This window comes from Macrobrachium rosenbergii, chromosome 33, assembly GCF_040412425.1.
Source record: "Macrobrachium rosenbergii isolate ZJJX-2024 chromosome 33, ASM4041242v1, whole genome shotgun sequence".
Classification (NCBI taxonomy): Eukaryota; Metazoa; Arthropoda; class Malacostraca; order Decapoda; family Palaemonidae; genus Macrobrachium; species Macrobrachium rosenbergii.
In genome coordinates this window covers 51551-71763 of record NC_089773.1, presented here as the reverse complement: position 1 = coordinate 71763, position 20213 = coordinate 51551, and the positions used below count along the sequence as shown (strand labels likewise).

General features: G+C 43.3%; 1 protein-coding gene across 1 annotated transcript in view; it reads right to left on the bottom strand.

Moving 5' to 3' along the window:
• LOC136855790 (fap1 adhesin-like) overlaps positions 1 to 20213 on the bottom strand; it is a 95828-nt gene that overhangs the window by 25117 nt on the left and 50498 nt on the right. Inside the window, exons 9-10 of the mRNA XM_067133145.1 lie at positions 12288 to 12491; positions 11848 to 12053 (exon numbers count right to left, since the gene is read on the bottom strand). Of these exons, the coding sequence (XP_066989246.1) occupies positions 11848 to 12053; positions 12288 to 12491 (410 nt within the window). The remainder of the gene's footprint in view (positions 1 to 11847; positions 12054 to 12287; positions 12492 to 20213) is intronic.

Below are 20213 nucleotides of genomic sequence, written 5' to 3'. Positions count from 1 at the left end.
TCCTAAAGTGCTACAATTTTCAAAATGGTTTCCACATCCTTGAGATAGTGTGAACAGAAGACAGACTTGCATCTCCAAAAAGTCGATTGTAGTATAGTAGAGAATGACATATTATGCCTAAATGTCAGAGATGTCACAATTGCCCTAATCTAGTGAGCCTTAACATTAACTGAAGGTAGGGCGTCCTCTTGAATCCGAGTGTGCTTCAGAGATCAAACCTCTCAGGAAAAATGAGATTGCATTTTTCGAAAGAGGACTAGACGGGTTCTTTACAGAACACCACAGGTTGGTTGCTAGAAGGTCCTCTGATTTTTTCTGGTTCTATGCAGGTAGTACATGAGAGCTCTCACAGGGCAAAGGAGCCTCTCTTCTTCCTTTGGTCCAAGAATATCCATATCCATTAGGTTCCTAATGGTGAAAGAACGAGGCAAGGGTCTGGAAGGATCTCCATTCTCCCAAGAGAGGAGGAGCAGACTGCGTCTCCTTGCAAAAAGCCCACTCTTGTCTATTGCTTGTGGCTCACGAATATGCTTGGCAGTTGCCAACGCCACCAAGAAGAGTGTCTTCTTGGTAAGGTTCCTGAGAGAGACAGAATGGAGCAGCTCGACAGAAGGACCTGAGAGCCATTTTAATACTAAATCCAAACTCCAGGAGATGCAACTAGAACTCTCTTCCTCTGATGTCTCAAAAGATCTGATGAGGTCGCTGAGGTCCTGGTTGGAGGACAGATCCATGCCTCTATGTTCAAAAACAGAACTTAGCATCAACCTATTTCCTTTGATAGTAGGGGTTGAAAACTTCCTGATGGACCTCAAGAATAACAAGAAGTCGACAATCTGACTTATAGTTGTTTCAGAAGAAGAGACATTATGGTGGTTGCACCATCTTCTGAAAACTGTCCACTTGGACTGATAGAGCCTGCTAGAAGACAGTCGCCCGCATCTCTCAAGGCTCCTGACAGTCTGAAGCCTGTCAGGGCCAGAGCGGACAACCCTTGGTGGAACCTGAGGAAGTGAGGTTGTCTGAGCAGTGACTGTTTTTTTGGCAGGAGCCTTGAAAAATCCACCAACAGTTGGATCAGGTCTGGAAACCACTCCTTGTTGGGACAAAAGGGAGCCACTAGGCATGGAAATATTCTGATGCAATGAAAACTTGTTTATTACATGCAGTCCCTGGTTATTGGCGATCTGGTTTTACAGCGCTTGTCTAGTGACGACAATAACAGGATTTTTGGCAATGATAACTGGATTTTCAATGACAATATGCGCCAATATCCGCTTACTGGCGCTGATAACCAAAGATCGGTGCCGATACCCACCTAACAGCGGCGCCAATCCCCACTTATCGGCGCCGATAAGTGCCGATATTCGTTGATTTCTGGTTATCTGTGATTTTCGGTTATCGCCACGCCGTTGAGAACGGAACCCCCGCCATAACCGGGAAAACTGCCTGTACCTTCCTGATCATCCTGAAGGGAGGGAAGGCGTAAACGTCCAGGCCTGTCCAGTCCAAGAGCATGGCATCTGTTGCCAATGAGAGAGGATCCAGGACTGGGGAGCTGAAGAGTGGAAGACAGCGGTTCCTTGAAGTCGCGAATAGGTCTATGGCTGGCCTGCCCCATAACCTCCACAGATTGTTGCAGACTAGGGGGTCTAATGTCCATTCTGTTGGTAAGACTTACTTGAGACAGCTCAATTCTTCTGCAATCATGTTCATTCTCCCACAAATTAAGCAAGTGGTCAAAGTCACCTGGTTCTTCTCTGCCCAAGGAAGATCTCTTGCTGTCTTGTAGAGAGAAAAAGTGGATGCCTTCTTGTCTGTGGATGTACATGCAAGTGCAGTGGTGTTGTCTGCGTGTACTAGTACCTTCTTGCCGCAGACTAGATTTGAGAAGGACTACAGGCCCAGGTGAATAGCCTTCAGCTCCTTGACACTGATGTGGGAACTCCGCTGCTCTTTTGACCACGTTCCGGAAACTTCTCAGCCCTCCAGAAGGGCACCCCAACCTACATCGGAGGCGTTGGAATAAAATTCTAGGTCAAGGCTCACTGTAAGAAGACTTCCCCTCCTGAAGTCTTTCTTCACATAACCATCATCGAAGGTCCAGTCTGATCTCCGATGTGATGGGGAAAATGAAGGAACCAGCCTCCAGTTTGCCTTGAGGAAAAATTGCAGAGGCCTCATGTGGAGCTTGCCCAGCTTAAGAACTGCTCTACTGAGGCCAGAGCCCCTAAAAGACTCATCCACCTGGACTGCTGAGCAGAATGGAATGGAGAGGAACTGTCTGTAGGAAGGAGTTGACTCTTCTGGGGGACATAAAAGCCCGAAAAGTCTGTGAGTTCAGGATCATCCCCAAATAGGGAATCTCCTGTGTCGGTGTCATTAAAGATTTTTTCGTTGATTAGAGTGCCTAACTCTTCTGTCAGGTGAAGAGTTTTCTTCAAGTTCTCAGCACACTTCTCCTCCAGTGAGGCATGGAGAAGCCGGTTGTCTATATACAGGCTGATGTTTATTCCGAGAAGATGGAGCCAATTTCCGAGAGGTGCGAGAATCCATGTAAACACTTAAAGTGCTATTGACAGGCTGAAGCACAAGGCCCGAAACTGGAGAACCTGCCCTGAAAAATGAAGCACAGAAACTTCCATGAGTCTGGATGTATGGAGACATGCAAGTAAGTGTAATGAATATCCCATGTGACCATCCAGTCTCCCTGCTGTAGAGAAGACATAACTGAATGGACTGTCTCCATATGAAGCTTTGTCTTGAGAATGAACAAATTTAGGGTGCTGGGGACCACAAAAAGGCAGTTGTAAAAACCCCCTGAGATGCAATTCTTGACTTTTTCCACAGCTCCCTTGAGAAAGGATTCAACCTCTCAAGAAAGGGCTAAAAACCTCTTGGAGCCCTCTGAGTATGCAGTCAATGTGATCGGAGATCTTACTAAAGGAGGAGTCTGCTTGAAAGGAATGGAACAGCCCTCCTTTAGTACCTTGACAATCCAAGGTTTTGCTCCTCTGCGTGCCCATTCCTTCCAAAATAGAAGTCTGGCTCCCACTGGGGCACAAAGGACTGAACTTTCATTTCTAAGAGGTAGGTTTGAATGATGGCTTCTTGACGGATCTCAAAGGAGGTCGTAAATTGGAGTGAGGTCTTGGCTGGGGCTTTTGCCTTCCTCCACGAAAGGGCTGAGGCTGTAAAGGAGAGAACGACTTAGGAACAAAGGCAGAGGGTTCTCTCGGATGCTTGGCGGACTGTGCAAGTAGATAGCTAGTACACTTCTTCTGTAAGTCGGAAAGGATCTCTTTCAATGTGGCTTGTGGGAAGAGATACGACTTGTCTAGGGGCGAGAAAAGGTATGGGCGTTTCTCACCAGGGCTGTAAACTTCAGAGTCCGATGAAAGCATCAGGTTTGGAAGCTTGGGAGCCTGGTATAGGAGTATGTGGCAAAGTAGGAGGGCTAATGATAGGAGACACAGTAAGAATTGGAGGAGAAGGAATAGCTCTATCTTCTACAAGACTAGGTAAAGGAGTGGAGTCTACACTAGCTCTATTCTCAGTTCTAGCGGCCACTTCCTCTTCCTATCTCTTTTAGGTTTTTCCAAATGAAATTTTAATATTTTCCACTTCCTATCATCCCCATCCTGACATTCTATGCAAGTGGTATCTTTACTGCACTCCTGCCCTTACATTTAGTACACTTGGTATGACAATCATATGAAGACTTCATTAACCTAGTCTTACACCCTTCTACACAGAAGCAAATGCTAGATGAACTAGAATCTGACATTGTAATACAAAGAACTGTTATAACTATCGTTAACCAAAACTAACCAAATAACCAAAGGTTGAATGACACAACAAAATTTAAATACTTCACCAAAAGGCAGCAAAAATATCCGAAAAAATGACGACACAGACAGCGGAGAGCCTTCGATGTTAGTCAGAAGCTGGCAGAAAATGAATTGACGCTCTCTGTTAAGTTGTTCCTATCGGTACCCAAAAGTGATCGGGGTCTCGTCACCTACACAAAACAATTACTTTTAGGTTGCTGTGGTTGGAAAACCTACAGCTGTGTAATTACTTGGTAAGTTACTTATATAAAAATCATATTTAATCCATTTTTCTTGAATTTTTGTCGTATTTACTTGCTATGTTATTAATCCTTTAAGAGTTGGTCAAAATATGGGGCTTTCACCTGTCAATCATTATTAATCACTCACTAAGTTCAATTTCTGCTCTAACAGTCTGTTCATATTATGTACAGCATTCAGCATAAAATCAAACTTTCTTTCTCACAACACATACAGTATAATATTTATGACACAATGTGGATGTTTAGGTCTAGCCAGGAAGACGTGGTTCGTTTATGGTAAGTGCTCATTGATATCCATGATGCTTATGCATTTCTTCTTCATCGTCTTGTAGTTGGGGTTGCTATTTCATATCCTTAGCACCTTCATTTCCATGATCTGTCCTGCAACCTGTTGCTCATGGTCTCCCCCCCTCATCAGGTGCCAAAGCAATCTACGTCTTGACTCTTGGGCTGGATTTGACCCTTCAATGACTTTTGATGATCCCCTGATATGTTTATTTTCTTATACCATCCCTTCTCATCACTCAACTCCTTCATCTGAGCATCCTCAGTTCTACCAGGTCTAACTTATTTTGTTCCATTTTCTTCAGTGGCACCACTTCTGGGCCAAACAACAAAGCAGGTCTTCTCATTAACTTATGTAGGCCTAACCTGTCCTTCAGCCTAATGGGAATGCTCTTGCCACTGAGCACAGCTGATAGCAACCTACCCTCCAAATTACTCCATCTGGCTTGAATTTGATGGTTAACTTCTTCATACATATCACACACTGCATTCATCATTATTGATCTGAGTTACTTAAAGCATGCCCTTGATGCTCACTTCTCCCAGATTAATAGTGGCTTGCTGGTCATCATCCATCCAATTTGCCACATATTCAGTCTTTTCAACTTGGCTTCATCCCTCTACTCTAAACATATCTTCATCTATCTAGGTTTCACTCTCGCTCAGTGTTTCCCAAACTTTTTTAGTACGTGACCCTTTACAGCAGTACCAAACCTGTCATGACCCCCACATTTATAAGCCTTCTAAAAAGCTTAGCCCCGTTACGGCAAGCTGAATTTAGTTCATACAGTTGTTAGACCCTCCATGACCCCCAGAAAAGGGCTCATGACCCCCATTTTGGGAACCCTGCTCTAGCTACTCTCTAGTTTCTGCAAACGAAGTCTCCATGCAGAGAACTTACACCAGGGGTTCCTCCCTTACAAACTCAGCCATTAGATTTAGCATGATACTGAACAGGGGCTCAACACTGATCCACGGTGTATTCCTACCTCGAGTTGGAAGATGGCTGCTAGGTTTTACTTCATGATATTAACCCTTAAACGCCTGTTGGACGTTTTAAACGTCGTCCAAAATTGTCTGTCGAATGCCGAGTGGACGTTGCAAACGTCGACTGAAAATGCTTTTTTTAAATATTCGGGGAAAAATAATGATAGGCCTAGTTTGCGGAAGATTTCAAATCCTGCGCCTCGGCGGATGCTGGGAGTTCACTGATCCAGATGTTGTTTTGTTTTTGAGCGTCACCCGGACACGCATGCGCCGAATTCCCCCTTCTTGTCTCAGAGAGCATCAGAGCAGCACCTTGCGGGAGCGATATTTTAAGCGCAGACGTGTTTGGTTGAACTTTTTGCGAGTGTTAGCGTATTCGTGCTGCAACAGAACGTTTGCAGAAATGTCGCAAAAAGCGTCAGGAGCGTGAAAGGCGCACATTGCCTGTCGGAAGTGAGCGTGTGAGGCGAGTTTTGGACTTGGATGCTGGAGAAGGACCCAGCAACCAGAGTGACCCAGCTTCTCAGCAGCGTGTTGTTCGGCCACGTGTGACCTATGACGACCAAGGACCACATCCCGTTCCTTTTACGACCCCTAGGAAGCATCGGGGTGTCCTGAGGGGCATCCGAAAACATCTGGGAGGCCTCCAACAGAAGGACATTGACGAGTACTTGTTGGAGCTTGATCGAGAGCAGGTCGAAAGTCCTGATTTCGGTGGTAGTTGGTCATCTAGCGATGACGACATAACGCCTGACGTCAGCGATGACAAGTATTTGCCACCAATGTCCGTACGGGATCCTCAGCAGGAAAGTGAATTAGAGTTAAGTGGGTTTAGTGCCTACGAGGGAGAAAGTGAGTTGGAGGAGGAGGATGACTCGATTGTGGCTGGTGGGGACGAAACAGAAAGTGATGGGGAAAGTGAAGGAGACGGCCCAGCTGGGAGTGTGAGAGTGCGAAGACGTGCCCGTGCGTGCGCGCGAGAGCGCAAACCCGTGAGAAGGTCGCAACGTCGCGGCAGCTCGGGTGAAGGCCGTTTGTCGAAAGTGATGAGGGGTGGTCGGAGGACCCCACCCCACCTAACATGCACCCATTCACGGCAGTACCTGGACTGACCGTCCCTGTGCCACTCACGGTACTGGGGTTCATTCACCTTTTCCTGACGAGGAATTGCTTGAATTCCTGGTTGCAGAGATGGTAGATTACGCTCGGTACTGCCGTGAGGAATGCGGACGATGTTGTCGCACGCTGGCGGGGCTGCAACCTCACGGACGTGGCGCACTTTTTGGGGCTCCACATATTCTTTGGGATGATGCCTGCTACTGACGTCAGGCAATATTGGAGGCGGAATTTTTTTAAATACGCCTAATGGCGGCATTATGTCCCGTAATAGTTTCCTGGCGATGGACAGGTATTTCAACGCCTTCAACCGAAGGGCTATACCCGAATAACCCCACCGCCTCATCTTAGTCCGCCCAGTGTTGGAGTTCATTCGTGAACGGTGCCAGACTCGTGGTTCCTTCAAGAACCTTTCTTTGGATGAGGGTATGATGCCATACAAAGGGCGTCTAAGTATCAAAGTGTACAACCCCAAGAAGCCAAAGAAGTATGGTGTAAAGTTATTTTTTTTCATTACGAAGCCAACACTGGATACGTTGTGGACTTCTTGGTGTATTCTGGGGTCTTTTCCACGCTGCGTGACACTGTCTTCGGTCTTGTGAATCGTTTCCGTAACCACGGATACCACCTGTTTATGGATAATTATTATAATTCGGTATCCCTGGCCCAGGAACTGCTGTATGAAGCAGGTGTGCACGTCAGTGGTACCCTTCGGTTGGTGCGTGGGGCCCAATGTCCTCAAGAGGTTTGCTAGCCACCCGCAACATCTTGCAAGAGGAGAGACAGAGTGGCGGCGGAAGGGAGATGTCTTCGTCATCTGTTGGAAAGGGGTCCGACTCGTGAGCGGAAGAAGACACGCCAGCAGGGCCGAAGTTACGTTTGAGGAGTTTCGTGTCCAGCGCCCTACTGTCATCGGACACTACAACAGGCACATGGGAGGAGTTGATCTCTTTGATCAACTCATCCAGTATTATCCCTTCGCCAGGAGAACCAGGAGGTGGACACAGAAGCTCCTCAAATACCTCCTTCAGTTGGCCCTCCAGAATGCCTACATCATTTACTGTGGGTATAATTTGGACGCTCGGAGGTTGACCACATCCAGTTTCTTGAGGTGGCTGGGAATGCCCTCATCAACTTCGATCCGGAGGAGTGGCCTTCCAACGGCGGCCCCCTGCCCCGAGCTCCAACTCTGCCCCGAGAGGAAAGGTCAGATGTCGTGAGATACCCCGACATCATAATTCCTCATCCTGCTGCCACCGACCTTGATGATGACGCCGCCCCTGAAGATGCTGCCGCCCCTCGAATTCCAGTGTCCCATCGGGTAGCCGACCCTGTGTGTCGGCTGCAGCCAGGAGATCACACACTGGAGCTCATCGAAAGGGGCAGACAGAAACGGTGCCGGGTGTGCCATATGAATGGCAAGAGGAGAGACAGCCGGTATTTGTGTCGCACCTGCAAGGTAGCACTTTGCAGGTTGGAGTGTAACCACAGGTACCACAATGCGGTTATTTATTGGAGTGTGCCTGCCCGAGCGACACCAGAGGGCGCAGCGAGCCGCCGAAGGGCGGCCCACCAGCAGTAAGGGTGCGCGTCTCCCTCCTCCGCTTGTGCCCCGTCATGTCGGGAGGAAAAAAATGCAAGACTTCAATGGAGGAGGGAGAAAACAAGAAACAGCACGAAGAGTCAGGATTACGAGTGGGTATTCTGTATTTATTTTTTTAGTTTTATATTTACGAGTGAGTATTTATTTTTAGTTTTATATTTACGAGTGAGTATTCTGCGTTGAATTTATTTTTAGTTTTATATTTATTACAAGTTTTTATATATCTATATTCATTGCTGTTTTGTATAATTTCGTTTTATGCAAAAACAAAGTTTTTCACAACCATTCCTTTTAGTTATGTTTTTGTAACAAAGTAAAAACAATATAATTTATATGTGTTTATGTATGAATGTCTGTATATATGTAGTGTATATATATATATATATATATATATAATTTTTTTTTACTTGGGTCTCTTTTGGGTAAGCAAAAAATCTCATATTCTGGTGATATTCAATCCTTTACCTTCATTTTGCAACAAACGGAAAGTCTCTAGCACAATATTTAGAATTTTGGTGAATTTTTGAAAAAAAAATTCCTCCAAGCTCATGTGTAGCTGACTCCGCTGAAAATCCTGTCATTTCTTGCGTCAGCTTGCCGTAATTTTTTGCCCTTTCATATTATTCGTTACATAAAGTGTTATACATCAAAATGTGTAATTTCATTTAGAATACAAGAAAAAATAAATCATTCCTTTAGCTCTTCACAGTTTTTTAATATTTTCGCCGAAATCACGATAACTGACAAAATTTTAATGTTCGGTCAACTTTGACTCGATCGAAATGATCGAAAACGCATCCGTAGAAGCCATAATTATTACATTCGAGTAACAATCAATCACTTACCTTCATTTTGCAACAAACAGAAAGTCTCTAGCACAATATTTAGGTTTTTGGTGAATTTTGAAAAAAATTTCCTCCGCTCCGTCTTGTGCGACTTCAAAAAAAATCATGGCATTTCTTGGCGTCAGCTTGCCGTAATTTTTTCGCCATTTCATATTATTCGTTACATAAAGTGTTATACATCAAAATGTGCGCAATTTCATGTAGAATACAACAAAAAATAAATCATTCCTTTAGCTCTTCACAGTTTTTAATATTTTCGCCGAAATCACGATAACTGACAAAATTTTAACATTCAGTCAACTTTGACTTGACCGAAATGATCGAAAAACGCATCTGTAAGCCATAATTATTACATTCGAGTAACAATAAATCATTTACCTTCATTCTGCAATAAACGGAAAGTCTCTAGCACAATATTTAGATTTTTGGTGAATTTTTGAAAAAAATTTCCTTAAGCTCCGCGATTCCGCTGAAAATCGTGGCATTTCTTGCGTCTGCTTGCCGTAATTTTTTCGCCGTTTCATATTATTCGTTACATAAAATATTATACATCAAGATGTGCGCAATTTCATGTAGAATACAACAAAAAATAAATCATTCCTTTAGCTCTTCACAGTTTTTTAATGTTTTCTCCGAAATCACGATAACTGACAAAATTTTAACATTCGGTCAACTTTGACTTCGACCGAAATGATCAAAAACGCATCCGTAAGCCATAATTATTACATTCGAGTAACAATCAATCATTTACCTTCATTTTGCAACAAACGGAAAGTCTCTAGCACAATATTTAGAATTTTGGTGAATTTTTGAAAAAATAATTTCCTCCGCTCACGCTGCAGAATCCGCTGAAAATCCTGTCACTTCTTGCGTCAGCTTGCGTAATTTTTTCACGTTTCATATTATTCGTTACATAAAGTGTTATACATCAAAATGTGCGCAATTTCATGTAGAATACAACAAAAATAAATCACTCCTTTAGCTCTTCACAGTTTTTGATATTTTTCGCCGAAATCACGATAACTGACAAAATTTTAACGTTCGTCAACTTTGACTCGACCGAAATGATCGAAAAACGCATTCATAAGCCATAATTATTACATTCGAGTAACAATCAATCATTTACCTTCATTTTGCAACAAACAGAAAGTCTCTAGCACAATATTTAGATTTTTGGTGAATTTTTGAAAAAATAATTTCCTCCGCTCAGCTCGCAGAATCCGCTGAAAATCCTGTCATTTCTTGCGTCAGCTTGCCGTAATTTTTTCGCCGTTTCATATTATTCGTTACATAAAGTGTTATACATCAAAATGTGTGCAATTTCATGTAGAATACAACAAAAAAATAAATCATTCCTTTAGCTCTTCACAGTTTTTAAATATTTACATCGAAATAACGATAAATAGAAAAAAATCAACCTTCGGTCAACTTTAACTTTCGATCGAAATGGTTCAAAAATGCAATTAGCTAAAAACTTACAGTCTAGTAATATTCAATCAATTTCCTTCATTTTGGCACAATTGGAAAGTCTCTAGCACAATATTTAGATTTTTGGTGAATTTTTTAAAAAAACTTTTTTTTACGTCAGCGCGTTACGAATTCATGCATCATTTTGTGATAATATTTTCTCTGTGTTGCTTTAATCATTTTACAATCTGTTATATACCAAAATCATCGCAATTTAGTGTACAATACAACTAAAAAATTAACTCATTAGCTTTAACTTTTTTCCCTTACAGCGCGATTTGTATACAATTATAGATGAGTTTTTTTTTTTCGCTGTCATATATTCCAATATTTATATATGATGATATTTTTTCATTTCTGATGATTGCATACTAAACTTCAGGCAATGAGAAAAAAGGAGCCAAAAATGAACTCTTAATCTTGAAAACTAAGCGCTGTGATTTTTTGAAAAAACTTTTTTCCGCTCGCGCTACCTCTCGGAGGCCGCCGGCATACGGGAGACGTTTTTGAAAATAGGGCTTCGGCGTTAAAGGGTTAAGTACAAATCCCATGATGTTTACTAACCAGGACCAATTGTGGTTGTAGTGTCATGTGTTACCAGCTGGGAGGGAACCAAGACATATCCTCATCCTCTTCATGATTTCATTTCTCATGATGCTGGTACACCTGGAGGTGTGTGTTGTCCTGAAGCTCCTATTGTTATGGCCTGTGCACTGTAAGTGTACACCTTTGGGATTAAATTCATCATTGCAAATCCATCACTAATAGAAATTCCCAAGATTCTGATTGCCCAGTCACTGGATTTCTCGCACTTATGCCTACTCTCCTCTCCCACTGATCTTCTGCACTGTCTTCCCTCCTACAGCATAAGTCAGAGTAGTTTATAATTAATGGCTTGTAACAACAAGCAGTGTGTTTACAATAAAACATTTTTTCCTACAAACCTATTAATCATATAATTCCAGTGTCCTTCTCCCTTCCCTATACTCTCCAAGATGAGGGTTGACACAGAGCAAGATCTTTTCAAGTTAGTGTGACTGGATCATTAAATGGGCCATTACAGGCAGTCCCCAGTTAACGGCCGGCTCGGTTAATGGCGATCCGATAATTGGGTATTGGCGCCGATTCATAACTAACAGAGGCATCGATAACCGAAAATCTGCGCTTTTCGGCGCCGATAAGCCCCGAAAATCTCAGAAAAAGCGCCGGAAATCGACGATTTTCTGTTAGTGGCGATTTTCGGTTATCATCACACCACCAGAACGGAACCCCCGCCAATAACCGAGGGCTGCTTGTATATGATCAATGGGTGTGTAGAAAATGAGTTCTACTTAGAGCCAACTATTTTCCTAATTATCTACCAAAATTCCATGAATAAGAATTGCTTTAGCAGTTTATATTTTTCTCAATACAGTATTGACAAAGGTTCCAAAATATAATAATAGACACACCTAACAGCACTGGAAGGTGCCTGCACTCCAGGAGGAGACATCTGACCCTCTGGAGAAGCAGGTCTATAGGCAGGAGGCATAGTCTGAGTGGGTGAGGGCGACGATGGAGGTGGCGTATAGGGAGGTGGCGGTTTGTTTGGTACTTCCCGAATTACCAAGCCTGGGTACTGCTCTTGAAGCCGCTGCAACTCTTCTAGCCGTGCAATCTGAAGTTATTTATTATCATTATGTCAAACTTCCAGGTAGGTAACGACAATATTCTTACTTAGAAATACTTTAAATGTAACAACAGTTCTACTCACATAAAAATACAAACAACGGTATATGAAAATTAAGAGCAAGTGTTCATACTGACTGCACATTTTGATACAAAAAATTAGGAAACGGTATGCTACAAGTTATAAAGAACAAAGGTCAAAATTTCAATAAAAATCAAATACCTCTGCAGCTATCCTTTCTTCTTCTGCTTTTAACTGTTGTTGCTTTTTCTTGTTGTCTGATGATGTCCAGAAATTGTCATCAAACCATGTCCCCTCAATTCCCTCAACAGCAAATTCTGTATTTCCTTCAATAAGATCCAATTTTGAATCTAAATCAATGTCTGCTGCAGAAGAAAGATTCAGCAACTTGCTAGTAAGTGTATCCTGTAGATAAACAAATAAAGAATATGTGAAGGCAATTTTTTTTAAGTTTAACCTACTGTTTTAAATTTTTAAAATCCTTAAAAAATATGAAAACTCTTAATAACAACTTCCTTAACACCAAACAGAAAACTTCTCTACATCAAAAATTTTCTTCTGGAGAAGAAAAAGTAATATGAAACAAAAGAAAAAATTATAACTACAGCCAAACTTACATTGTGTTCCTACATTTCTGACTTGTATATCATGAAAACAGGAATATCTGTACCACAATTCAGTTGTTAAAAAAAATGCTGGCTAATTTTACTGATTTACCTGTGCACTGGTAAATTAAAAAAAGGGGCTTCCAACTTAAACATTATATAATAAATGATCATTAGCAAGAATGAAGATGAAAAGCTGACAGGTAATAATTGTCCAAAATTTCCATCTTTTTAAAACACTTTTGACTCCAGTAACTGAACAAAAAAAAAATTAAATTGGTAATCTCCACCTAAAATGTAAGGGAAGTCTTTTACCATTTTTCAACAATGTAAAACAACCACAAAACTTGAAAGTTGGGGCTGAAATTGACAATGATATTCCATGCATTTTATTAGCAAGACAAAATCTCAAAATCAATAACATTATATCACTGTAAAAAGCATTGCTGAAATAATATTACTGCTCCAGTATGTCACTGTGTAATCTTACACAATGGGACTTTAGTTCTTGAAAGTCTCCCATCTCAAACAATTCAGTTCTCAAATATAATGTCCAAGAAAAACAAAATCTGTTGTCAAATGTATCCTTGGTTCTAAAAGAACCAACTGTGGTTTGCTGGGACCTGTATAGCAGGTCTGAACCTGTATGCGGTGCATCCCTCAGCCAAACTTCTAAAACAAAGGGCAAGAGAGGGTAATTGGAAAGATCTGCCAAAAGCTGTCGTTCAAAGCACATCTGCGCTAAAATTCGTGGTACACTTTCTTGTTTTTGTTTTTGTTCTTGTTGGTGTTTTTTAATATTCTTGTTAAATCTGCCACCTTGGGGTCAAAGAAGGGTAGTGGCAGCAGCAAACCCAAAAGGAGAGTTGTTAGAGCCATGACAGATGAAAAAAGATCTCATAGCAAAATATGAAAGTGGAGTTTGTGCATCTGATTTTGCTGCACAGTTCAGTAATGCAATCTATGACCTGCAACATGATCAAAAATAAGGTGGACATCAAAGGAGCTGATGTTGCATAATGGATGACGGTGCTTACAAAACAAGGAACACAGAAAAATGCTGAGGTAGGAAAACGGTTGTTTATTTGGATAAATGAAAAACAGCTGGTGGTTGTATTAATCAGACCATCATTTTTAAATAAGCAAAGCATTTACATCCTGACCTCCTGTTAAAAAACCATGGAGCAAGTGCCAATAGAGGAAGTGATTCTTTCAAGGTTAGAGGTGCACGGAAACAGAAAAGAGAAAGAAACCCAGAGGGAGAGTTACCAGACATTTTTATGGAAGGTGAGTTCCCTTCCAAAGAATGACATCTCCTTTTCCCCTTCACTTTCCTCACCACCTACTTATGCCATCAACTCTACTCAGTACGGGTGAACTGAAGTTAAATTTACATTTACTTCATATGTTTATTGTTTATTGTTGTTGTGGATGATCCATCCGCTGCTGCAATACTATTTCTACTTCACCTACAAAAACTCTGGGTTAAAATACTTTAAAATGCACAATCTGTGGGTCTGGTGTGGATTAATCCATCTTGCTTTATAATCCATAATTCTTGTTGGACTGAACTGGATTCATCCAACTCACATGATTTATTATCGAAAAAATTTATTTGGTTTAAAAAAAAAATCAGTTTTGAAACAGCCCTCTGGAATGGATTAACTTTGAGAACCAAGGCCCCACTGTAATGATATCATCTTGCAAAGTAACTGTTATATAGTTAAGTCCTAGTCATTTTACGGAATACACCTTGCTAATTACTGGATCCACTTCTATTGAATACACCCTGTGAAATTAAGTAATTTTTGTCAAATAGCAAAGCTAGAAAAGTTAATTATTGTATACAAATCTACCTGACGAAACCTATGAATTGAAGTGAGTTTTGTAAAATAACCATAAGCCAAAGAACTTCCCTATTTCCTTCATACATCTATCCTTTTGTTATAATAATATTTAAATTTTCATAATAAAATTGATTATTTGGATGCTTACCTACTGTTAAAGCTAGCTTACATCTCCTCACCCATCGGTGTGGAGATGTAAGCTAACTTTAACAGTAGGCAAGATTCATCCCAAATAATAACACTTATGGTGGTATGAAATATGATATTTTTATGATAAAATAAAGTTTTGTACATACTTACCCGGCAGATATATACTTAGCTATAGTCTCCGGCGTTCCCGACAGAATTTCAAAACTCGCGGCACACGCACAGGTAGGTCAGGTGATCAACCATACCCGCCGCTGGGTGGCGGAATAGGAACCATTCCGTTTTCTAATCAGATTTTCTCTTCCACCTGTCTCCTGAGGGGAGGCTGGGCGGTTATCAATCGTATATATCTGCCGGGTAAGTATGTACAAAACTTTATTTTATCATAAAAATATCATTTTTGTACATGCAACTTACCCGTCAGATATATACTTAGCTGAATGGCACCCTTGGAGGAGGGCAAGAGACAGAAAATAACTAAAAACGGGAAACAACATATGTTGTAGGATAAACAAAAAACCATGGTTCTTACCTGATTGGGCAGAAGACTTCATGGATACTGTCTATGAGTCTGCTTGCCTCAGGAGCTTCAGCGAGGATGTGACCTGTGACTGACAGCCCTTCTGGATCGTGCCAATGGGGATGACCCACTAACATGGCAGAGCCTATAGCGGATCGTGTCAAGGGGGCTGACCCACTTACATGACCGAGCCTACACCTGAATCGTATCAATGGGGGCTATCCTCTTACATGACAGAGCTAGGTGTCCATACAAATTACAAGGAACATGACAACCAATCCCGACCACCTGACCAATCCTAACCTTGTTAGTGATAAGAATTGAAAGGGGAAGCATAATTCCATCACCCTCTTTCAACCAACCATAAAAACACACACCACCAAGCTTAAAAACAACTGAATTAACTAAACTAAATAGGATTGGATTCAGCTCCCTGTCCCAGCACCGAATCCGCAGATACGTATGCTCCTAGAGAGAAGCACTTATCATGTCTACTCTAATATCTCGTAAGTAATGAGATGCGAACGTTGAATTACACCTCCAATAGGTTGCCTCTAAATAGACTGGAGAGACAACGTCTTGTGAAAAGCCAAGGATGTAGCAATGGCTCTCACTTCATGTGCTTTCACTCTAAGGAGCTTAAAGTGCTCATCCTCACATGAGATATGCGCTTCCTTGATGACGTCCTTAATAAAAAAAGACAGCGCATTCTTTGAGATCGCTCGTGAAGGATTCCTGACAGAGCACCAAAGACTTTCAACCGATCCTCCCAGAGATTTCTTCTTTCTAAGTAGAATTTAAGGCTCCTGACAGGGCATAGAGTCCTCTCCAACTCATGTCCCGTCACAGAAGAAAGACCTTTTAATTCAAAGGTTCTTGGCCACGGTTTAGAAGGATTCTCATTCTTAGCTAGAAAGAATGGTTTAAAGGAGCATATAGCCGAACCTTCCTTAAAACCAACTTTGCCATCTAAGGCTTGTATTTCACTTATTCTCTTAGCTGAGGCAAGGGCAAAGAGGAAAAGTGACTTCCTGGTGAGATCCCTGAAGGAAGCTTGATGAGGAGGTTCGAATTTTTAGACATTAAGAATTTCAAGACTATGTCTAGATTCCAACTGGGAGGTTTCAAGTCATGAATTTTGACGTTTCAAAAGACCTTATAAGGTCATGAAGGTCTCTGTTTTCCGAGATATTCAGATCTCTGTGTCTGAAAACTGAAGATAACATACTCCTGTATCCCTTTAATTGTGGATACAGCGAGGTTGCAATGTTCCCTCAGGAAGATAAAGAAATCAGCAATGTTTGTCACAGAGGTACTGGAAGAGGATATCTTATTGGTCCTGCACCATCTTCTAAAGACCTCCCACTTCGACTGGTAGACGCGAAGGGTTGAGGATCTCCTGGCTCTTGCAATAGCCTTCGCAGCTTTGTGCGAAAAACCCTTCGCTCTGACCAGACCTTCGATAGTCTGAAGGCAGTTAGACTGAGAGCGGGGAGATTCTTGTGGAATCTGTTGAAGTGGGGCTGTTTGAGAAGATCGTTCCTGTGTGGAAGCGATCTTGGAAAATCTACTATCCATTCCAGTACCTCTGTGAACCAATCTTGAGCTGGCCAAAACGGAGCTACCAGTGTCAGTCTCGCGCCTTCCGATGATGCAAACTTTCTTACCACTTCTCCCAGGATCTTGAATGGGGAAAAGCATATCCGTCTAATCCTGTCCAATCTAGGAGAAGACTGTCTATTGCAACTGCTCTCGGGTCCGATATCGGAGAGCAGTAGTTTTCAGCCTTGCATTCCAGTGGGTTGCAAAAGGTTGATATTCGGCCTTCCCCACAGGTTCCACAGTCTTTCGCAGACTTCTGAATGGAGAGTCCACTCTGTGGGAAGGACCTGATCCTTCCTGCTGAGAAGGTCGGCCCTCACATTCCTCTCTCCCTGTACAAATCTGGTGAGGAGTCTGATCCTCCTCTCCTGAGCCCATAACAGCAACGTTTTTGCTGTTTCGTAAAGGGAGAAGGAGTGTGTTCCTCCCTGTTTCCTTATATAAGCCAGGGCAGTAGTGTTGTCTGAGTTCACTTGGACTACTTGTCCTGAGACAAGGAACTCGAACTTGATGAGAGCCAAATGAACTGCTGATAGCTCTTTCTTGTTGATGTGCCAGTTCACCTGGTCTCCCTCCCAGGTGCCTGACACTTCTCTCGACCCTAGTGTTGCCCCCATCCCGACTCGAGGCGTCTGAGAACAACACTAGGGTAGGGCTCGGTAACTGAAGAGACAGTCCTTTGCGTAATTTTCGAGGGTCTAACCACCAGTTGAGATCCTCTTTTATCTTGTCCGAAATTTGGAACAAAGTTGCTAAGTCCTGAGACTTCTGGTCCCAACTCTCCTTTAGGTAAAACTGAAGAGGTCTCAGATGAAGTTTTCCCAAGGAGACGAACTGTTCCAGCGAGGAAATGGTCCCCAGCAGACTCATCCACTCCCTCGCTGAACAATGTTTTCTCCTTAGAAAAACTGTCACCTTTTCTATGCAGCGATCTATTCTCTCTTGGGATGGAAAGGCTAGAAAACCCGAGAATCCATCAGAATCCCCAGGTAAACAATGCTCTGCTGCGGAACAACCTGGGATTTCTGTAGGTTTACTAATAGTCCAAGGGACTGTGTCATATTTAGGGTGATCGACAAGTACTCCAGACAACTGTCCTTTGATTGAGCTCGAATCAGCCAATCGTCGAGATACATTGATATCCTCACTCCCTCTAAGTGAAGCCAGCGTGCCACATTCCTTAAGATGCCCGTGAACACTTGTGGGGCCGTCGAAAGACCGAAGCACAGGGACCTGAATTGAAAAACTTTTCCCGAATCACGAACCTCAGGAACTTTCTTGACGAGGGATGAATGGGAATGTGGAAGTAAGCGTCCTGCAGGTCCAGGGAGACCATCCAATCCCCTGGACGAAGAGCTGCAAGAACTGAAGAGGTAGTTTCCATTTTGAATTTCGTCTTGATTATGAAGAAATTCAGGGCGCTTACATCCAGAACCGGTCTCCAACCCCCCGAGGATTTCGGAACCAGAAAAAGACGGTTGTAAAACCCGGGGGAATGGAGGTCTTGAACCGGTTCTATTGCTTCCTTTTCTAACATTTGTTCCACTGCTAGAAAAAGAGCCTGGTTCTTGATGGGATCCCTGTAGCTGGCGGATAACTCCCTGGGAGTTGATGTTAAAGGAGGACTTTCCCTGAAGGGGATAAGGTAGCCTCTTCTTAAAATGGAGAGGGACCAGTCGTCCGCCCCTCTCTGTGCCCAGACCTCGGCGAATTGTAACAGTCTGGCACCCACTGTCGTCTGGAGTACTCGTTCTTCATTTGGTCCTTCTGATAGAACGAGAGGAAGACCTTCCTCTTCTCTCGGGTCTTTTGCTCCTGAAGGAGGATCTGGACGAAGGACCACCTCGAAAGGGCTCCTGAAAGGAGCCTTCTCCTTCTTGGCGAAAGGGACGGCAGGTCTGATCCTCTTCAATGACTGGGCCAAAAGGTCTTGTGTCGCCTTTTCAGATAAAGAGCGAGAAATCTCCTTCACCAAATTTTGAGGAAAAAGGTGAGGAGAAAAAGGAGCAAACAGAAGAGAGGATCTCTGAAGAGGAGACACAGACTTCGTGAGGAAAGAGCTGAATACTGATCTCTTCTTCAGAATAGCAGCTCCGAATAAGGCAGCGACTTCCATGGAACCGTCCCTCACTGCTTTGTCCAAGCAAGACAAAACACTCACAAAGTCATCCATACACAGGAATTCGGGATCCCGAGTCCTGTTGGCCAAAGCTCAAGAGACCAATCCATAAAGTTGAAGACCTCCACAACTCTAAAAAGACCCTTGAGGAGATGATCCATTTCGCTCATTCCCCAAGTCGCCTTCGCTGAAGAAAGGGAAAGTCTCCTGGAGGAGTCAACTAGATTAGAGAAATCTGCGTCAGCTGATGTGGGGGAGCCCCAACCCCATAGGCTCCTTGGTCTCATACCACATTCTGATTTTCCCAAAAGTTTCAAAGGAGGAAAGAGAAAACCGTCTTGCTTGCATCCTTCTTAGACTGCATCCACTCCCCGACTCCTTTAAAGGCCTTCCTCATCGAAATCGTAGGGCGCATCTTGACAAACGAAGAGGGTCTAGTTGACTTGGTGCTGTCCCACAAAGATCCCGGAGAAGGAGGGCAGCATGACAAAGAGAATCTCCAAACTCCTGAATTAGAAACCTGCCAACCGTTTGTAATCCAAAACTCCAGCGTCCTTAGGAGAATCCTCTTCTGAAACTTCCTCCAAAGCAGCAGGCGGAGAGGAAGGCTTAAGAGAAGAAGAGCCCTATCAGGAGAAGCGAGCCTGGAAGGAGAAGCACTCCTGTCCAACGAAGAGCGCCTACCAGGAGAATGGCCAGGAGAATGGCGCCTGACCCGGACGGGCGCCTGACAGGAGAGGGGTCCTGTCCACTGATGAGAGCCTTCCAGGAGAGGAGGCCCTAAAACGAGGGCGCTTGGTAGGAGAGCGGCGTCTGCCGGAAGGAGGGAGCTTGGAAGACGACGGCGCCTGCCCAAAGGAGAAGTACTGTGAGGCGAAATGCGCCTGGAAGGAGAGGCGCTTCCTCCGATGAGCGCCTGGAAGAAGTGCGCCTGCTGGGAGACTGGCGCCTCGCTGTTGCGTCTTGAGACGAAGAAAACTTGCTGGAAGAAGGAAGCTTGGCAGGGAGAAGAGCGACGAGTTGAAGAAGAGAGCTTCCTGGAACTCTTGACAGGAAGAAAGTCATCCTTCCTACGAGAAGAGGTGTCCTTTGCAAGAGATCCAACAAGTGCCGATAACTGCTCCTGGAGGCCGATCAAAATCTTCTTACGTCGAATCCTTCACCCCTGATGGAGAGGAGGAGGGGATCTACGAGCTCTCTTCCTGACAATAGGAGAATCCTCCGGGAAGCGCTCAGGGCTCGAGTCCAAACGCTCTACTCTAGGAGCCTTCCAAGGATCTCTTCAGA